The 18944-nt window shown below is 43.1% G+C and overlaps 1 protein-coding gene and 1 long non-coding RNA gene across 4 annotated transcripts in view; one reads left to right on the forward strand and one right to left on the reverse strand.

Moving 5' to 3' along the window:
- Positions 1–5630, forward strand: part of RAB3GAP1 (RAB3 GTPase activating protein catalytic subunit 1) — a 102071-nt gene extending 96441 nt beyond the window's left edge. For 2 of the 3 annotated variants that reach the window (XM_032250687.1, XM_032250689.1), the window contains exons 23-25: positions 508–610; positions 3884–3904; positions 4734–5630. In XM_032250687.1, the coding sequence (XP_032106578.1) occupies positions 508–610; positions 3884–3904; positions 4734–4970 (361 nt within the window). In that variant the 3' untranslated portion in view covers positions 4971–5630. The remainder of the gene's footprint in view (positions 1–507; positions 611–3883; positions 3905–4733) is intronic. The other variant, XM_032250688.1, reaches the window with a different exon arrangement.
- LOC116531774 lies at positions 122–14044 on the reverse strand. Its single transcript, XR_004260577.1, has 5 exons — positions 13928–14044; positions 11174–11465; positions 7963–8049; positions 4329–4779; positions 122–1067 (listed from the first exon to the last, which is right to left on the reverse strand). It is a non-coding gene; the product is annotated as an uncharacterized LOC116531774 (long non-coding RNA).
- Positions 14045–18944: the final 4900 nt, after the last annotated feature.

Genomic DNA, 18944 nt, shown 5'->3' on the forward strand with positions numbered 1-18944 from the left:
GTTCAGTGTTTCCAGCATCTAATGGCACAGTTTACAATTGTGACTTTGCCCAACAGCAAGTATTTTAAGTATATGCGCACGCACGCGTGCACACACAGACACACACCCCTTAAAAAAAACAAAAACAAATATGGATCATTGCTTTTATTGGATAAATATAACTTAGTTTATGTTATCCAAATTTCTTTTCATCTTTTATTAACTGTAGCATTTTCTAAGCTTTTAGTGTAAAAAAATTAGACTGAATATTTTTTCTTACACTTTGACAGAGATAGGCCTGAAAAAATTTTTATGAACACAGGTGAAAAAGCAGGAAGATTTTCAATTGAGTGGATATTAATTCCAAATGTCAGTCTATCTTGCTATAAAATTTCACTTCAACCTTGGTGCGTCTAGCCAGTATGAGTGGGAGGATTTGTCCACAAAACTCCTGTGGGAGGATGGATAGACACAAAGTGGCCTGGACAGCTCATTTCCACCCTTTCATTGGCTGTCTGTCTGTCCTAGGTTTGTGAGTTGCCTGCTGGAGCAGCCTGAAGTGTTAGTCACCGGTGCAGGAAGAGGACATGCTGGCAGGATCATTCACAAGCTGTTTGTGAGTGCTCAGAGGGTATGTGAGAACCATTGCTGACTCTATCGTGATCTCTCCAGACCTCTGCTCTGGAAGAGGCTGTTTTAGTTCCCACACATGGCTGATCACAGTGATGTCACCCAAGTGTAAGTCTGGGCATTGGGTTTGAACAATGAAGAAACAATGACTTCTGAGCCTCAAAATCCATTTGTTTTCCTACATGTTGAATTAAAATGATAACTGTATTCTAGGACCGACATTTTAAAAATTAGAAGAGTCCAAAATCCATTGTTATAGAAGCTGGCAGGGACATGATTAGCAATGGCCAATGCTGTGCTGTAGGAAAAAATGTTTACTTACAGGTACTTTCAAATTAGAATGGAGTTCAGTTTTACCATCTCTAAAGCCTATGTAGTGCAAAGTGTATTCACAACTCTCCTTGAATTATAAATATAACTGTTCTTGTAATGGTGAAGATATCTACCTTTGAGGTTTCCTAGGAAAGAGGAAAATTTCAGATTTTTAGGGCTATGGAAACAGATTTCTGCACAGAAAGAAAGCCCAGCCTGAAAAATTATAATCATTACCTCTAGTAGTGAAAGTAAAGGTTTTAAAAGTATATATTATCGGCTGGGTGAGGTGGCTTATGCCTGAAATCCTAGCAGTTTGGGAGGCCAAGGCAGGTGGATCACAAGGTCAGGAGTTCAAGACCAGCCTGGCAAACATGGTGAAACCCTGTGTCTTCTAAAAATACCAAAAATTAGCCAGGGGTGGTGGTGTGCACCTATAATCCCAGCTACATGGGAGGCTGAGGCAGCAGAATCACTTGAACCCAGGAGGTGGAGGTTGCAGTGAGCGGAGATCGCACCACTGCACTCCATCCTGGGTGACAGAGTAAGATTCTGTCTCAAAAAAAAAAAAAAAAAAAAAAAAAAAAAAAAAAAATTATGTAGTATCTTGGTTACTGGCTAAGGGCTCTGACATCCCACAGATAATGATCAATTCAGGGCTCATTAATATTAGTGATTCTGATAAAGGTATTATGATGTGCACAAATTACCTGCTTCCCCTTATATGGCACTGTGATTACACTAGAATGACCCCGTTTTGAGAGTGTAATTTTCAGAATCAAATAAGAAAAATAATTTCTATGGGTCTACACATGGAATAACAACTGGATAATCCCTGTAGACTTAGTCTGGCGTACAACTAGTTAATATATTCCAATTCATAGCCAAATATACTGGTAGGAGTTCTTAGCAAGAGCTAAAATCTTAGTTTGTTTATGGGGCAGCTCCCTAAACTTAAGAATTTCAAATTAATAACCAAATATTTATTTCCTTATAAATTAGTCTTCTAGCAAACAATAGATGCTTGCTTTGATTTATTTTGTTTTTGTCTCTGGCATGAAAACAAGAACCGAGTTTGGTTCCACATCTGATGATATCTACACAGTTTACTACCCAGAAGCTTACAAGCATATTCTTTTTCTTAGCCGCCAATATGAATGTTCCTCATATTGCAAAAAAGTCTTTCCTCTTTGATTGTTTTTAAAAAGTGACATGTTGGCTGGTTGCGGTTGCTCACACCTGTAATCCCAGCACTTTGAGAGGCTGAGGTGGGTGGATCCCCTGCGGTCAGGAGTTCAAGACCAGCCTGGCTAACATGGTGAAACCCCATCTCTACTAAAAATACAAAATTTAGCCAGGCATGGTGGTGAGCACCTGCAATCCCAGCTACTGGGGAGGCTGAGGCAGGAGAATGACTTGAACCTGGGAGGTGGAGGTTGTGGTAAGCCGAGATCATGCCACTGCACTCCAGCCTAGGTGACAAGAGTAAATCTCCATCTCAAAAAAAAAAAAAAAAAAAGATAAGTCCTGAGATTATTGATAACTAAGCAAAATTATTTTCCCCAAAATAGAAATAACCTCCTTACCCCCTCTACTGACTGCAAGTAAAACTTTGACAATATGGGAAATTTTATATTTATTTATTCATTTTCTAAAGAATGGGTCTCATTCTGTCGTCCAGGCTGGAGTGCAGTGGCACGATCGTAGCTCACTGCAGCCTTGAACTCCTAGGTTTAAGCAATCCTCTCGCTTCAACATCCCAAGAAGCTGCAACCACAGGAATGCAACACCACGCCCAGCTAATTTTTGTATTTTTCCTAGAGATGGGGGTCTCACTTTGTTTCCCAGGCTGATCTAGAACTCCTGGTTTCAATTAATCCTCCTTCTACGGCCTCCCAAAATGCTGAGATTATAGGTGTGTGTGAGCCACTGCACCTGGTCTAGTAAATTATAAGAAAATACTAATCACATGATCTCACTACCCATTGATGATTTAACATCTAGTATATACATGTGTATATAATTCTAAAATAGGGTTATATTATGTAATTACTTCGTTATTCTTTTCTACTTAATATACTTAAGATACCTTTCAAAATCACTAAATACAGGAGCATAGTATATCATCTTTCACTGGCCTCATTGTATAGCTAATCCCCTTAATGAATGGAAATCGTGGATTCATCTATATTATTTCATTTAAGAAAAAATTTCAAGTTTTCAGACCTTGTAGTGAATGTCTGTAGTGAATGTTGTTATATGTAATCCATATAACAAGTGTCCGGTTGGTACATTTTTAAACTTAGTTCTTAACTGTCTGGCTGAAGTAAACTGTTAAGGGTTTATTCATATGCCTTTCCATTAGCTGATACTTTGTATCAATTTTACAAGTCAAGATTTTAACACTTTTTCTTTGAAAGCTGTGATGCAATTTCACTTGGTGTTTTTATAGCTTATAGTAATTTTATATGTTTATAACTCTTCCTTAAAATTATAAATAGTAATAAGCCTTATGATTATAAGTATCTCTGGTATATACATACTTAAATGGAATTCAGCAAATAAATGGATTTTTGCTTCAGGCTTGCTAGATTGAGTAACTCTTAGGCACCTATTCCTAAATTCCCTGGAATATCTATTTCTCAAGCCATGAACACTATTTTTTTTAAGCATCATAATTCCCAGTAGAAGAGCTAGGTTTCTGTTGGTCATTTCTCCATTAAATGACACCATGTCACCTGTTGAGCCATAGATGCATGAGTAGTAGATGTCTGCTGTAGTTGACAGCAATGTGTGCTGTGTGTGGTGTGACTTTGTGTTGAATATTATTTTGATAGGATCATGTTCCTTAATGTAGTGCATGCTGTCTCAGAAGTAATCCTGAACTCCCTTGTCTAGCCCTGTTTAAACCATCTTGCTTGTTTCCCTTTCATCACTGTTTCTTTTCTCACCCTTTCTCAAGCTGACTGAATCTTCTGATGAGGTAACAAAATAGCCTTTGCCCCTCCCAGTTCCTTGTTCCTTCCCATCCCTCTAACTTCATAAGGTCGTGAACACTAACCACCTCCCTCACAGTCTGGATTTGGCTTACCTCACTTGCTGATGTTTAGTGCAACATGATTTCATGTTTCCATTCCCAAAACAATTATTTTTTTTTCCAAATTGATGGTATTATCAAAAAAGCATAGTAATCAGAACTAAAATTTTAGGCTGTAAGTGAATATGCATTTTATGTCATTTCAATGAAAAAATAGATGCCTTTGATACTGAGAACTTCTCTTTTGTGGTCATTGCTGTATGGGCCTCTGTCACTTCAGCATCACATTAGCTGCCCAGAAAGCAAGACTAATGCCCCCTCTTTTAATTTGGCAAGTGAACCTTAAAAAGAATTGATTAAAAATTCTTACCCAGAGTGAAGATGAAAATCATCTCTGGAGAAAAACAGCTCCTTACTGGGCTGGGGCTACCAGACATAGACTTGAGTCGTTGCTGGAAGAAACACAGAAAGCAGCACAGCTCCGTGGGCCTTTTTCATCAGATGTCTGAATATGGCCCTGTCTCTTCAGAGCAGATTGCCTGGCAGTCATCATCCCTCCTGTCTCCGTCTCCAGTCCGGCTGCTCATGCCGTGTTTCAGGCTTCTTGCATTTGCTGTGTAATGTGGTTTTTGAGTAATCTTACATACAGCTGACTGCATTACTGAGTAACATAGGACATTTTCATTTATTTATCATGTTAATTCATCTGTCCTTCAAAAGCATCTGAGTTTAGTATTTTACCTGCTTTTGACTTTAGCATTTGATTCTTTTCCAGGCTGCAGCCATGACTCCACCAGAGGAGGAATTCAAGAGAATGGGCTCTGCAGAGGAAAGAAGGCAGAACTCCGTGTCAGACTTCCCACCCCCTGCTGGCCGGGAATTCATTTTGCGAACCACTGTGCCGCGCCCTGCTCCCTACTCCAAAGCGCTGCCTCAGCGGATGTACAGTGTTCTCACCAAAGAGGAATTTAGACTTGCAGGTGCCTTTTCATCAGATACCTCCTTCTTCTGATTCTTCTAGCATTACTCGTTGGTGGCTTCTGAGACAGTGCTGCCTCCTCCTGTGGGAGGGCAGGTGAGCCAGGGAGAACCCGAGAGGTCTTGGAGAGGGCCTTGCCCAGTTGGGTGATCAGGAATCAAACCAGCATCAGAAAGACTTCCCAGCACCAAGCTGGAGCTGTGTTGTTTCATGGAGGGGGCAGAGAGAATGGGCTTGGGCTGTTGAGAGATTTCTGCTCTAGAGATGGCCTTTGTATATGGGCGGGGGGGAACACAAACACATCATACACTCTGTGTCCTCACCCTGGCGGGACCGTGTTCATCACATTCTCTTCTGTGACTGGCCTCTAGGCTAGTGGCTGCATTCATGGTTTGTGCAAACACTTCATGGTTCTATATATCAGCATCAAGTGTTCAAAATAAAATATCTGTTAACTCAGATTTCTGGATATTTTGGTGGTAGCTTCTAGTCCCAGAATCTGTGTTTTTAAAATACTACATGACATCTGTCTATTCAATCACCTGGTGGTCATCTTTCTTGTACTAATTAACTGTTAATGAGCATTTTGGATATTCTAGGAGAAAGCCTATAATTTCACAGTTTCTCTTTTTCATGTAACTGTAACCTAAATGTATTACTTCTGATAAAACTATGATATCAAATGTCACTGCACATTAGTTTTATATCTATCTATTTTGTGAGATTTGTCTTATTTGTTTTCCTTTTGGTTGCCATGTAAGTCATCACCCTGAAAATCATCTCCCTCCCCTTCTCTTGCTGTACAGCATGCATTCTTTTTCTGTGGTTGCTGGCTGCGTACTGTATCTAATGAAGTAGAGAACAGCACATGCAAAAATACAGTCTGGGAACCTAAGAGACTCTCATGCAGATAGTATCATTTGGTTTATGCACTAATGCAGTGAGTAGAGGCTTATTTTAACACACTATTTTGCTTTGTATTTTAGTTAAAATAATCTATGGGGAGGTATAGCCCCCAGTATGAGAGTAACATCACCACATTTCTAGTTACATGGAGATCAACATGTATTATGTCTGTGTTGCTAGATGGTTTCTGCTTGGTAATCTTATTTTTAGGCCTAAAATTTCCACTTCAATCCAAAGTAAAAATGGTTATATTGACACGTAAACATAGAGAAAGGGCTGCCTCGAGGGAAGTCTGGGAAGGTCAGTTCCCTTTATAGTACTTTGGTAGCAGGGTGGGTGCGCTTAAATGTTGCCCCAAGCCAGGTGGGGTTTGGGTTTCTTGCACTGCCCCTTGCCAGGCATTGGTGGACAGGATGTGGAGGGATGGCAGGCCATGAAGCAGCCTCCAGTTTGCCTCGGTCCAACAGGTGGCCCTGTCCACTGTCCCGGCCCCTACTCCCAACTCCTTTCTTCTGAGCACACTGTAACAGATAGGGGTGGGTGGGTAGATGGATGCCTTGATACCTCTATACCTCTATGGCAAAAGAGGCCCCACTCTTTCTTTTGTTTAAATCTCCTGGCCTGTAACTTTCACCCATTGGGCGTCATGAGACTACATTTGAGAATATTAGCTCCTGGAAGCCCAAGGACTCTACCGCTGGCATTTCTCTGGCTTTCAAAAGTGGGATTTGGCTAGTTCTTGAAACACAAGCTCAAGCTACTTCATCATCTAAGCAAAACTTCTCTGCTAGCTCTTCCCCTGGTAGCTTGTGGCATCTGACAGGTGGTCATGGATAGGTCCTTCCAAAGTGAGCAGTTGCCCCTCCTGCAGGGAACGTTCTTGGCCTTAGCAGCCAAGGAAGCAGCTGAACCAGAAGACCGCAGCTTGGGACTCCATCTGGAGAGGGGGGGGACGTGGCCCAGCCCACACACAAGCCCCAAGACAGGAATGCTGGTGACCCGTGCTCTGGAATGGCCCCTACTCTTCAACATGTGCCCCAAAATGGGATGGTGTCCCAGGAGGCGGTCCCCATCCCTCACTCATCCAGGAGTCACCAGGTCTGCCTGTGTGTGGGGCCAGGGCCTTGCCTTAAACCGCTTCCTCTACAGACACCTTTGCTTCTGTTAAACTTTGCTTCGGAAAGGTGGCCTCGGCTGTGGTTGGACAGTCTGACCTGGGTAATCAGTGATGGGACACACTCAAAACTCTTCCAAAGCCCTCCAGCCACACGACAAATTGAATAAGTAATGACTTGTCCATGCTATTTGTACATATTCCTCTTTCTCAGCCCTATTGTGGCCCAAAACACTATTTTTGCCTGTGTTACATAACAAAGGAAACTACATTCTTAGCAACCCACTGTCACTCTGCTATGTTACCTTGCCTATATGAAAAAAGGAAATATTTTTAGAGTGTGAATTTCCCAAACGTCCTCAACTATTCTTGGATTGGAGTTACAACGTCATAAAGGGAGTGCGACAGTGGGAGGCCCAGCCATCTCTGAGGCTGTGGCTGAGTCCCATCTGAGGGCTTCTGTTGCCACTGAGGCTGCGCTGAAACGTGCCCTATCCTGCCCTGTCCCTGTGGCAGGTGGCTCTCTTTGCACAGGGCTTCCCACTGTCAGCAGTGGATTCCAGAGCCTAGGAATACTCTTCATTGATTTTCTTGACTCCTGTTGTTACTTTGGTGAAAAAAACGCCAGCAATGGCCTGTCCTCTTAGGGACTCAAGTAGGACGTAGAAATCCCCATTGGGGGTCCAGGGGAGCAAATTGCCTAGAATAAGCGCATAGGCTCCCTCCCTGCCACCAGGGACATGGTAGGAAGGCTTCCCTGACACAGATGTTAGCAGGGTTAATGCTGTCCCATCAGTAAAGCAAACCTGTCCAAAATGGTCAGGGGTTTCAGGCCTTGCCATCTGGCTGGGAGCCAGACATGTTTCTTTAGTGTGTTTATCAGCTCCCCAGGTATGTCCTGGTAGACAGCTGCTCCCAGGAGCTGGTGTAGAAACAAACCTGCAGGAAAAGCCAGCCTGCTCCAGGCGTGTGTAAGCTACTGGCAGGAGCCCAGCAAGGACCTACCTGGGTCATAATGGAAGCAATACAACCAAAAATCCTTGATCGAGCCAGGACAGACGTGGCCTCATCACTGAAGATTCCATCTGAGACCTGCAAATAATCCAAATTGTATATGCTCTTAGAGCAGATAATTTTCTCACAGTTAAATAAAATCTGTCTTAAGTGGGAATTATGAGTGGCCCATCCCCCTGCTACCCACTTAACTTTTCCTTTCTTTTGTGTGCTCTGATGGAGAGAGAAGACAAACGCAAGACAAAAGCTGTGTGGGGTCACTTTTCAGGACAGAACTTGGCAACATGGCCATAGAGCTGATTTAGTGGATACATTTTCAATTAAGAGGTTCTCAAATTTGAATTCTAGGTTTTCACATTTGAACTCTATCAGACATGGTAGAGAGCTACTGATAAATTTGGCAAAAGATATGCAAGGTTCCCAGAGACAAAATCATGAGACTTTATTGAAAAAGAATTAGAAGACGTGAGAATGTCAATATTGCTATTGTTATATTATTTTGGTAACATACCATTGTTCTTGTACAGAAAGATAAGGTACCACGAAGATGTCCATTCTTTCCACAATGACATTTAATTCCAAACAAAATCCCTGAAATACATTTTTTGGTGGAATTAGAATAGTTGAATCTGAATTGTATATGGAAGTGTAAAAGACCATGAACAACCAAGTGATTCCTGAAGAATAATAATGTCATGGATATTGCTCTATAAGATAGTAAGACTTACTGTAATGCTATAAATTATGGTAAAAGATTATGGTACTACCCCATGATCCACAATCCCACTACAGGTGTCTATCCAAAGGAAAGGAAATCAGCATATCAAAGAAATACCTGCACTCCTATGTTTATTGCAGCACTGTTCACAATAGCCAAGATGTGGAATCAACCAAAGTGTCCATTGGCAGATGGATGAATTAAAAAAATGTGATCCATGGCCCAGCACAGTTGCTCATGCCTATAACAGCACTTTCAGAGGGCAAGGTGGGTGGATTACTTGAGGCCAGGAGTTCGAGACCATCTCGGCCAAGATAGTGAAACCTCACCTCTACTAAAAATATAAAAATTAGCTCAGCATGGTGGCACATGCTTGTAATTCCAGCTACTCGGGAGGCTTAGGTATAAGAATCCCTTGAACCTGGGAGAGGTTGCAATGAGCTGAGATTGCACCACAACACTCCAGCCTGGGTGAGAGAGAGAGATTCTGTCTCAAACAAACAAAAAAATGTGATGCACATACACAATGGAATACTATTCAGTGATTAAAAAAAGTGAAATTCTGTGATTTGCGACAACATGGATGAGCAGAGAGGATGTAATGTTAAATGAACAAGCCAGGCACAGAAGAACAAATACCGCATGTTCTCACTCACATGAGGTGTCTGAAGAAGTTGCTATCATAGAAGTAGAGAGTAGAATAGTGATCACCAGACGCTGGGGAGGTGCTGGGGGTCAGGGGGAAATGGGAGGAAGTTAGTTAATGGGTAAAAAGTCACAAATAGGAGAAATAAGTTCTAATGTTTTATTGCACAGTAGGGTGACTATAGTTAATAATACTGAATTGTTCATTTCAAAATAGCTAGAAGAGAAGATTTTGAATGTTCTTACCACAAAGAAATGACAAGTGTTTGAAGTGATGGATATACTAATTACATTGTGTAATAATTTGATTATTACACAATGTATACTTGTATGAAACCATTACAATCTACCCATAAATATGTACAATTATGGTCATTTAAAAGCAAAAGTTAGGGCTGCACATGGTGGCTCACAGCTATAATCCCAGCACTTTGGAAGGCTGAGGTGGGAGAATCACTTGAGCCCAGGAGTTCAAGACCAGCCTGAGCAACATAGTGAGGCCCCATGTCCATAAAAAGAAAGTAGTAAAAATTGCTCCCGCCTGAAACCCTAGAACTTTGGGAGGCTGAAGCAGACGAATTGCTTGAACCCAGGAGTGTGAGTCCAGCCTGGACAACATGGCAAAACCCTGTCTCTACAAAAAAATACAAAATTAGCTGAATGTGGTGACGCATCTCTATAGTCCCAGCTACTCAGGAGGCTGAGCCCTGGAGGTCGAGGCTCAGTGAGATGTGATTGCGCCACTGCACTCCAGCCGGGGTGACAAAGTGAGGCCCTGTCTCAAAAAAAAAAAAAAAAAAAAGTGAAGATTAGCCAGGCTTGGTGGCATGTACCTGCAGTCCCAGCTACTTGGGAGGCTGAAGCTGCAATGAGCTGAGATTGTACCGCACTCCAGCCTGGGTGACAGAGTTAGACCCTGTCTCAAAAAAAAAAAAAAGTTAAAAAAATAAAAAGAGCATGGCACTGACTTAAAGTAGTCCAGTAGAACATCACAGAGAGTTCAGAAGCTGACCTGTCCATATAAGGAAACCTGAGTTCTGATAGAGACGGGAAGGCAGATCAGTGGGAAAAGATGGACTCGTCAACAAATAGTGCTCGGACAAGAGGTGATCCTTGTATCCCAAGAGGAAAAATAAAATTGGATCCCTAGATAACTCCCTACTCAAAAATCAATTTCTGGTAGATTGTTCTGTTATGTAAAACACAAATACATAAAACATTTAGAATACTAGGTGGGAAAGTAGCTTTAAAATTCCAGAGTAGGGAGGTCTTCTTAAATAAATACAAAAGAATATGAATCCTAAAGGAAACACAAATAATATGAACCACAAAAGAAAAGATGGATACATTTGACTCCATTAATATTAAGGATTTATGTTTAACAAAGAAAATACAGAATGAGAAAAGACAAGCTACACACTAGGGTAAGAAATCTGCACATAGACAACCAACATGGATTAGTGCACAGAACAGACTTCACAGTCCCTCCCTTGAATCAGTAAGACTAAAACTTGATAGCAAAATCACACACACACACACACACACACACACACACACACACAGATAGCAACAAGTCTGTCATAGAAGAGGAAAGAGGAATGAGCAAAACACAGGATCAGTTGTTCAACCTCATTAGTAATTTGAAAAATGCAAATCAAAATCACGAGACACCATTTCACACATACCAAATGGGCACCCATTTTGAAGTTAGACAATATTCAAATGTTGACAAGGATTCTGAGCAACAGGAGCTCTTATTCATTGCTGGCAAGACTGCAAATTGGTGCAACTTTGGAAAACAATTTGGCATTACCTAATAAGGTTTGAACAAATACATACCCTACAATGCAGTAATTCTGCTCCTGGGATGGTCCCTCGACCAGCAGCATCAGTATCACGGGAACTTGTTAGAAATGCCAGTCTCCAGCCACCAGACCTACTGAGCCAGAAACTCTAGGGCTGGGGCCCAGCAACCTGCGTTTCAGCAAGCCTTTCAGGTGACTCTGATGCACATCCAAGTGTAAGAACCACTGCTTTTGAGAAATGTTTGCAGATATGGGCACCAGGAGACGTGAACAGCAATGTTCACAGCAGCACTTCAGAGAAACCACAAACTGGAAACTGTGATGTCCTTCAACAGTGAAAAAGATAGTTATATTATTTTAGATCAGAGAATAGTGAAAAGAAATGAACTATTATTACACTTATTGGCATGGTGAGTATCACAAACATAAAACTGGGTGGCAGAAGCATGTCACAGGGACATATATGCACTACAATTTCATTAGATAAAGGTCAAGAACAACTCAACAATAACCTTTTAGGACTATGCTCCTATGTGTACCCCCATAAAGAAAAGCTAAGGGGCTGCTTTCGACACAATCACACAATTCAGGGTCTGTTTATGGGAAGGAAAGGGAATGCACTTGGGCAGCAGGGGACTGAGTTTAAAGGCAGAGGGAATATTCTATTTTTTAAGCTAGGTGGGAGGCACACTGCTGTTCATTTTACTATTTTTAAAAAATAGTATATATTTAAGCCAGGCGCAGTGGCTCATGCCTGTAATCCCGGCACTTTGGGAGGCCAAGGCAGGTGGATCACTTGAGGTCAGGAGTTTGAGACGAGCCTGGCCAACACAGTGAAACCCCATTTCTACTAAAAACGCAAAAAATTAGTCAGGTGTGGTGGTGTGTGCCTGTAGTCCCAGCTACTCAGGAGGCTGAGGCAGGAGAATCGCTTGAGCCTGGGAGGTGGAGGTTGTATTGAGTCGACATCATGCCACTGCACTCCAGCCTGGATGACAGTGAGACCCTGTCTCAAAAATAAATAAATGAAATATAAAACAAAAATAGTATCTATTTCTATCCTATTGTGGGACTAAAAGTCTCCATCACAGCAGATGCAGGATTGCATTATGGAGCAGTTGATGCAAAGGCTGCAGCCAGCCCAAGGAGCTTGAGGCCCAAGTCCGAGGGTCTGGCTTAAGCCCCAAGTTGGTCTGGCCCATGCACACTGGCTCCCAGCTTGCATACTGATGGGGACAATTCTGGATCTTCTGGCTGGGTGGGACTTTGAGGAAACACAGAGTCCCACTTCTGCCTGTCCACCCTGGGCCTCAGGGGGGCCTTCCCCTTTTGCCCCCGATTTTGCTGGCCCCTCCATGTCTCCTCTTCTCCCAGTAGGATAAAAGCTTTAGCTGGGGACTGAGTGGAGGATGGAAGCCGATTGCCAATTTATGGAAACTTGGTTGTTTATGATTGTGAGTGGTAATTTTTTTTTTTTTGAGACAGAGTCTTGCTCTGTTGCCAGGGTGGAGTGCAGTGATGTGATCTCGGCTCACTATAACCTCCGCCTCCCGGATTCAAGGGATTCTCCTGCCTCAGCCTCCTGAGGAGCTGGGACTACAGGCACAGGCCACCACACCCAGATAATTTTTGTATTTTTAGTAGAGATGGGGTTTCACCACGTTGGCCAGGATGGTCTCGATCTCTTGACCTTGTGATCCACCTGCCCTGGCCTCCCAAAGTGCTGTGATGACAGGCAGGAGCCACCACGCCCAGCCATGAGTGGTAATTTTAAAGAACTATTTCATTTACATGAGCATTTAGGAAAGTCATCTATCTTTATAAAAAATTCTTTTAACAAATATTTCCCTAAAATAATGACAGGTGGTCATTAGGTCTTTCAGCCACATGACAGAGATTTAGCCTCTCAGTGATCAAATCCACCACTCTGGTGGCTGTGTGGAAGGTGGGTTAGGGAAGGCCAGGCTGGAGTGTGGCCCTGAGAGGATGCCTCCTGGTACTGAGGCTCTCCAGGTACATGGATGCTACTGTCTCTGGGAGTCGCAGGTAGGCAAGTGCTGAGAAACATGATTGCATTCATCACCGGTGTCTCCCAGGGCCCACTGGACTGCCCACAGTTTCATTCCGTCACAGTGGCATAGAGTATAGGAAAGAGCTGCAACTCTTTTGGAGCTCAGGAAGGGTGCCCTCCTTTTGGGATCCACCCATCCTTCAAGACTGAATCTGCACCAGGTATTTCTGCAAGGACTGGGGCTGACCCCATCGAGAAGGAGTTAATGAGTCCTCTCAACAAAAGACCTTCCCCAGCAGCCTTTTCCAATGACAGTAGGCGACTCAGAGATCCTGCCATCTGGGCTGTTAGCAGATCTGTGTCAAACAAGCAGGCGTCTCAGGGAAACTTCAACCAGGCATTGTTTCTCACGAAAGGCTCACATTTGACAGGAAGAGAACGGTATGTAAGTTCCAGGAGCACAGGGTTGGGTTCCAGGGTCAGGACAAGAAGCAGGGCACCCGGAAGAGCAAAAGCGACCGAACGCTGCAGCCCCGTATGTTCCCGACCCTCAGAGGGATAGACCCTTCCCCTGCCGCGGCTTCTAGTTCCCACCAGGTGGAATGTGCTGGGCAGGGAACAACTGTCTTGTTCAAATTGTTCCCAAATTTAGCTCTGAGCACATTTCCTGATTTGGAGGGAGTATGGGAGGAGTTGCCTCCACAGGAGATCTGGAAGGCTGCTTTGCATCTCCTTACTTATCCCGCCCGGGCAGCTTTGAAAATGCTGCGTTCTTACCAGGAATTATCAGCGGACTCAGTCAGAGTTCTGGACAGCTTAGGATCCTCCGGACATCAGTTTCTTGATTTCAGCAGGAAGATAGTTATTTTGTTATCCTTCTTTAAAAGAATGGAAAATTAGGGCAGGGCGCGGTGGCTCACGCCTGTAATCCCAGAACTTTGGGAGGCCGAGGCGGGTGGATCACGAGGTCAAGAGATCGAGACCATCCTGGTCAACATGGTGAAACCCCGTCTCTACTAAAACTACAAAAAATTAGCTGGGCATGGTGGTGCATGCCTGTAATCCCAGCTACTCAGGAGGCTGAGGCAGGAGAATTGCCTGAACCCAGGAGGCGGAGGTTGCGTTGAGCCGAGATCGCGCCATTGCACTCCAGCCTGGGTAACAAGAGCAAAACTCTGTCTAAAAAAAAAAAAAAAAAAAAAAAAGAATGGAAAATGTAATACTGTGTTTCCATGGAGGCCTCTAAAGAAACATCATTCTCCTTTAGAAGAGCATCCAAGAAATTACGCTCAAACAAATCTTCTTTTGGCAGGACACCATTTAATCAGCTAAAAGATATTTATACCTGTGCTTATAATTCCGTGGCTTGTCGTGAGAATGGAGAGGAGGAAGTTAGGAATCAAATGCTCCCTCATTTTTCAGAGGAATGACTGGAAGGCTCTGGGAAAAGATCCTAAATTGTTAGGTTTCATATTCATCCATCTTAAGTTCACTAGAAACAATAGTTTTCTTATTAATAAAAATAACCATAAAAATAAGAGTAATAACAAATAAGGACAGAGATCATGTCAATTAACTGTGAGGATTTTTTTGGTCCCTCCATTAATTAGACAAATAAAATAGTCCACAGAGCTGATGCCTTAGTAGGAATTGTATAAATTCCTACTGAGCACTGGAATTGGTGTTTTTTCCCTCACCTATCCTAATTTGCTTCCTTTTAAAGATCAATGTGCTCTTGAGCTTTCCAGCAATATACCTGTAAAAATGGTATCTGTGGGCCAGTTGTGGTGGCTCACACCTGTGATACCAGCACTTTGGGAGGCCGAGGGGGGAGGATCACAAGGTCAACAGATCGAGACCATCCTGGCCAACATGGTGAGACCCTGTTTCTACTAAAAATACAAAAATTAGCTGGGCACAGTGGCATGCACCTGTAATCCCAGCTACTCAGGAGGATGAGGTAGATCGCTTGAATCTGGGAGACGGAGGCTGCAGTGAATCGAGATTGTGCCACTGCACTCTAGCCTAGTGACAGGATCCGTCTCAAAAAAAAAAAAAAAAATGTTGCCTGTTAGGTGCAAAGGCCTGGGCCATGGCTGCTCAGAATCAAGAGGGTTTGGGGGAGGTGGAAGTAGGATGCTGGATGAAAAATTTACCCATAAAGTACTGGCATGGGCTCCAAAATGATGCCCCTGGAAGTCTGCACCACCCAAGGAGACCTGCACTTCCCGAGGCTGAGCACGCTCAGCTTGTTAAATACCAGGACACATAGAGAGAATAAAGTTTTAGGGGTTCCTGCGGGATATTTTCATGCACCAAGTATTTCTGAACAGGGTAAGCCAGAAAATGTCTCAATTCTTCCAGTGGCAAAATGAGGATATGACATCTGCCTTTTATTTGCCACAGAACTCCTGAGATTCAGGACTGATTTTCAGCAAAACTACACAATGGGTGAAGCAGGTATTTGAAATACGCCACTTCAAACTAATCATTCAGTTTACCAATGGGTCAGACCCACTCCTCAGACACCCCCACTTATGAGCCACCCCCCTGCCATTACACTTACCTTAATACGGCAGAGCCTTATGCTAGCTAATCTAATGAACGACTTCATGCCTGCACAGAGGAGGCCAGCTGTGACTGTCAGGATACATTGTGCTACAGATGCCAAGCCTCTAAGTCTGCTAGATGGCACATTCTTGAGGGGCAGGGACCATGTTTTATTTACATTGCTCTTTAACCCACCTAACCCATATATAATACATGACTAATTAATTGAGCATGCAAATGAGTTTATAGAGAAGTATACGTCCTATAATTGCCTTAGCTAAGCTAGGTAGCATTTCTGTTGCGAAATAGTTCAGATTTCCAAATATGTGTATATTGGAAGGTATACACAATGGCAATGATCACTGTGACTTAAAAGCAAACTTCAGAGCATTACTTTACCTTAAAGAAAACAGGTAACCGCTCTCTAAGTTTTCTGTTAACCAGTGCCTCACTTCTCTCTCTTTCTTTTTTTTTTATTAAAGACAAGGTCTCACTCTGTTGCCCAAGCTGGAGTGCAACGATGTGATCACGCCTCACCAAAACCTCAAATTCTTGGTCTCAAGAGGTCCTTCCACCTCAGCTTCCTGAGTAGCTGGGACTACAGGTGTGTGCCACCACACCCAGCTAACGTTTAAAAACTTTTTGTAGACAAGGAGTCTTGCTATGTTGCCCAGGCTGGTCTTGGACTCCTGGCCTCAAGCAATCCTCCCACCTTTGCCTCTGGAAGTGTTAGTATTACAGGTGTGAGCCACCACAACCAGGCTGCCTTGCTTTTTATAGTTTCACCACATAGGAACGTATTCCCAAACAATATGCTATGAAGTTGGCGGTGTTTTTGAGACAGAGATTTCAGTCTGTTGCCCAAGCTAAAGTGCAGTGGCTGAATCACAGCTCACTGCAGCCTTAACCTGCCGGGCTTGAGTGTTCCTCCTACCTCAGCCTCCAAGTGGCTGTAAATACAGGTGCGCACCACCATGCCTGGCTAATTTTTAAATTTTTTAAGAAACGTAGTGTTTCACCATGTTGGCCAGGCTGGTCTCAAACTCCTGGCCTCAAGCTATCTGCCCACCTCAGCCTCACAAAATGTTGGGATTACAGGCATGAGCCACTGCACCTGGCCTGCTATCCAGTTTAGCTTGTTTTTGACCTTTTAAGTGAAATCACAGTGTACGTATTCGTCCTGATTTATGTTGTACTTTCTATATGTGACATCACCCACATTGATACACATAACTTCATTAATTTTCACAGCTGTATAGTATTTCATTATGTGACTATATCCAATTTAGCCATTCTTCTATTATGAACACTTGGGTTGTCCAGACTTTTTGCTGTTACAAGCAGTGCTCTCCAAGCAACCTCGGGAGTGACTCCTCCATCACATGCAGAGTTTCTCTAGTATGTGCATTCAGTCAAGTATCTGCACCTTTGACTTCCATTTGATAATGTCCAGTTGTTTTCCAAAGTGGCTGTACTAATTAACAGTCCAAATCGTTCTGGATGAGAGTTTGTTTTACTCCATATCCTTGCAGGCTCTTGGGTGTTGACAAAAATAAATTTTTTTTACCAATTTGCTGGTTGTAAAATAGTATCCTTTTTTTTTTTTTTTTTCTTGAGACAGAGCGTTGTTCTCTTGCCCAGTTGGAGTCCAGTGGTGAGGTCTTGGCTCACTGCAACCTCCTCCTTCCAAGTTCAAGTGATTCTCCTTCCTCCGCCTCTTGAGTAGCTGAGATTACAGGCACATGCTACCATGCCTGCCTAATTTTTTGTGTTTTTAGTAAAGATGTTGTTTCATCATGTTGGCCAAGCTGGTCTCGAACTCCTGAGTTCAGGCAATCTGCCTACCTCAGCCTCCCAAAGTGCTGGGATTACAGGTATGAGCCGCTGTGCCCAGCCTCTTATGATTTTAATGTGCATTGCCTGAAGCTTACCATCTTATGCTAAATTTGAAAACTTTAACACCTAAAAAAATGGAGAAGTCCTCTCTGTTTTGCTCAATCAGCTCTATTAAAAACTTCCTGCAAGCAGCAGGAATTCTATTGCATGGATGTTCACAGCATGAATCCCCACAAACAGGGCAGAACTTCTCAGGGTTATAAAATAAAGCCGAAGCTGCTGCCAGCACTGCTCTTATCAGCAGTGGCAGGCTCTAAGCTAGACTGAGAATGAAAGCATTGCTGATTCCAGAACAGAAGACGAGCATGAAATGGCTGTACACACTCCCATCCCTGCTGGAAGCTTATGGCCTAGAAGATATAACCACTCACCCACATGTTGAAGGTTAGTGTTAGGAGGATGGAGGGATTCCCTGTGGAGGCTTCTGTTTTAATAGCGACTTCCCAGCCTTCTACAGATTGAAGACTGCCTTGCATGAGAACGGTCCCACCTAATCCAGTATGCATTTTGAAAAAGGAAGGAACAGAATGCCCTTCAGTAAAGACTAGAAAATAAAACCCAACCAAGTGCAGTGGTTCATACCTGTAATCCCAGCACTTTGGGAGGCTGAGAAGGGCGAATTACCTGAGGTTAGGAGTTCAAGACCAGACTGGCCAATATGGCGGAACCCTGTCTCTACTAAAAATACAAAAAAATTAGCGGGGTGTGGTGGTGGGTGCCTACAGAGACCTACTAGGGAGGCTGAGGCAGGAAAATTGCTTGAACCTAAGAGGCGGAGGTTGCAATGAGCTGAGATCACGCCACTGCACTCCAGCCTGGGGGACAGAGCAAGGCTTCATTGCCCCTCCACCAAAAAAAAAAAAAAAAAAAAAAAATTAAACCTTACCTCACACATCCCCTGTTTTAGAAGTGGGTGTTTATGGCTGCGCTGCCAGTTCAGCAGCCATTGCCATGAGGCTACTGAGACTGAGGAACTGAATTTTTAAATCTGTTAAATTTTAATTAATTTAGAAACTAAAGCAGAATAAAATATTTTTCTGCTAAACACAACGTTATTCTTTTGGTAGTGCTACACTGCACTTTAGCCATGGAAAATTTAGCATCTTTGAGATGTTCGCTAGGTATACAATATGTACTTCTAAATATTTAGTATAAAAACCACCAATTTTTGGCCAGGCACGGCGGTGGCTCATGCCTATAATCCCAGCACTATGGGAGGCCGAGGCGGATAGATCACTAGGTCAAGAGATCGAGACCATCCTGGTCAACATGGTGAAACCCCGTCTCTACTAAAAATACAAAAAATTAGCTGGGCATGGCGCTGCATGCCTGTAGTCCCAGCTACTTG

The sequence above is a fragment of the Sapajus apella genome, unplaced genomic scaffold (genome assembly GCF_009761245.1).
Source record: "Sapajus apella isolate SASKATOON/1434 unplaced genomic scaffold, GSC_monkey_1.0 scaffold72, whole genome shotgun sequence".
Classification (NCBI taxonomy): Eukaryota; Metazoa; Chordata; class Mammalia; order Primates; family Cebidae; genus Sapajus; species Sapajus apella.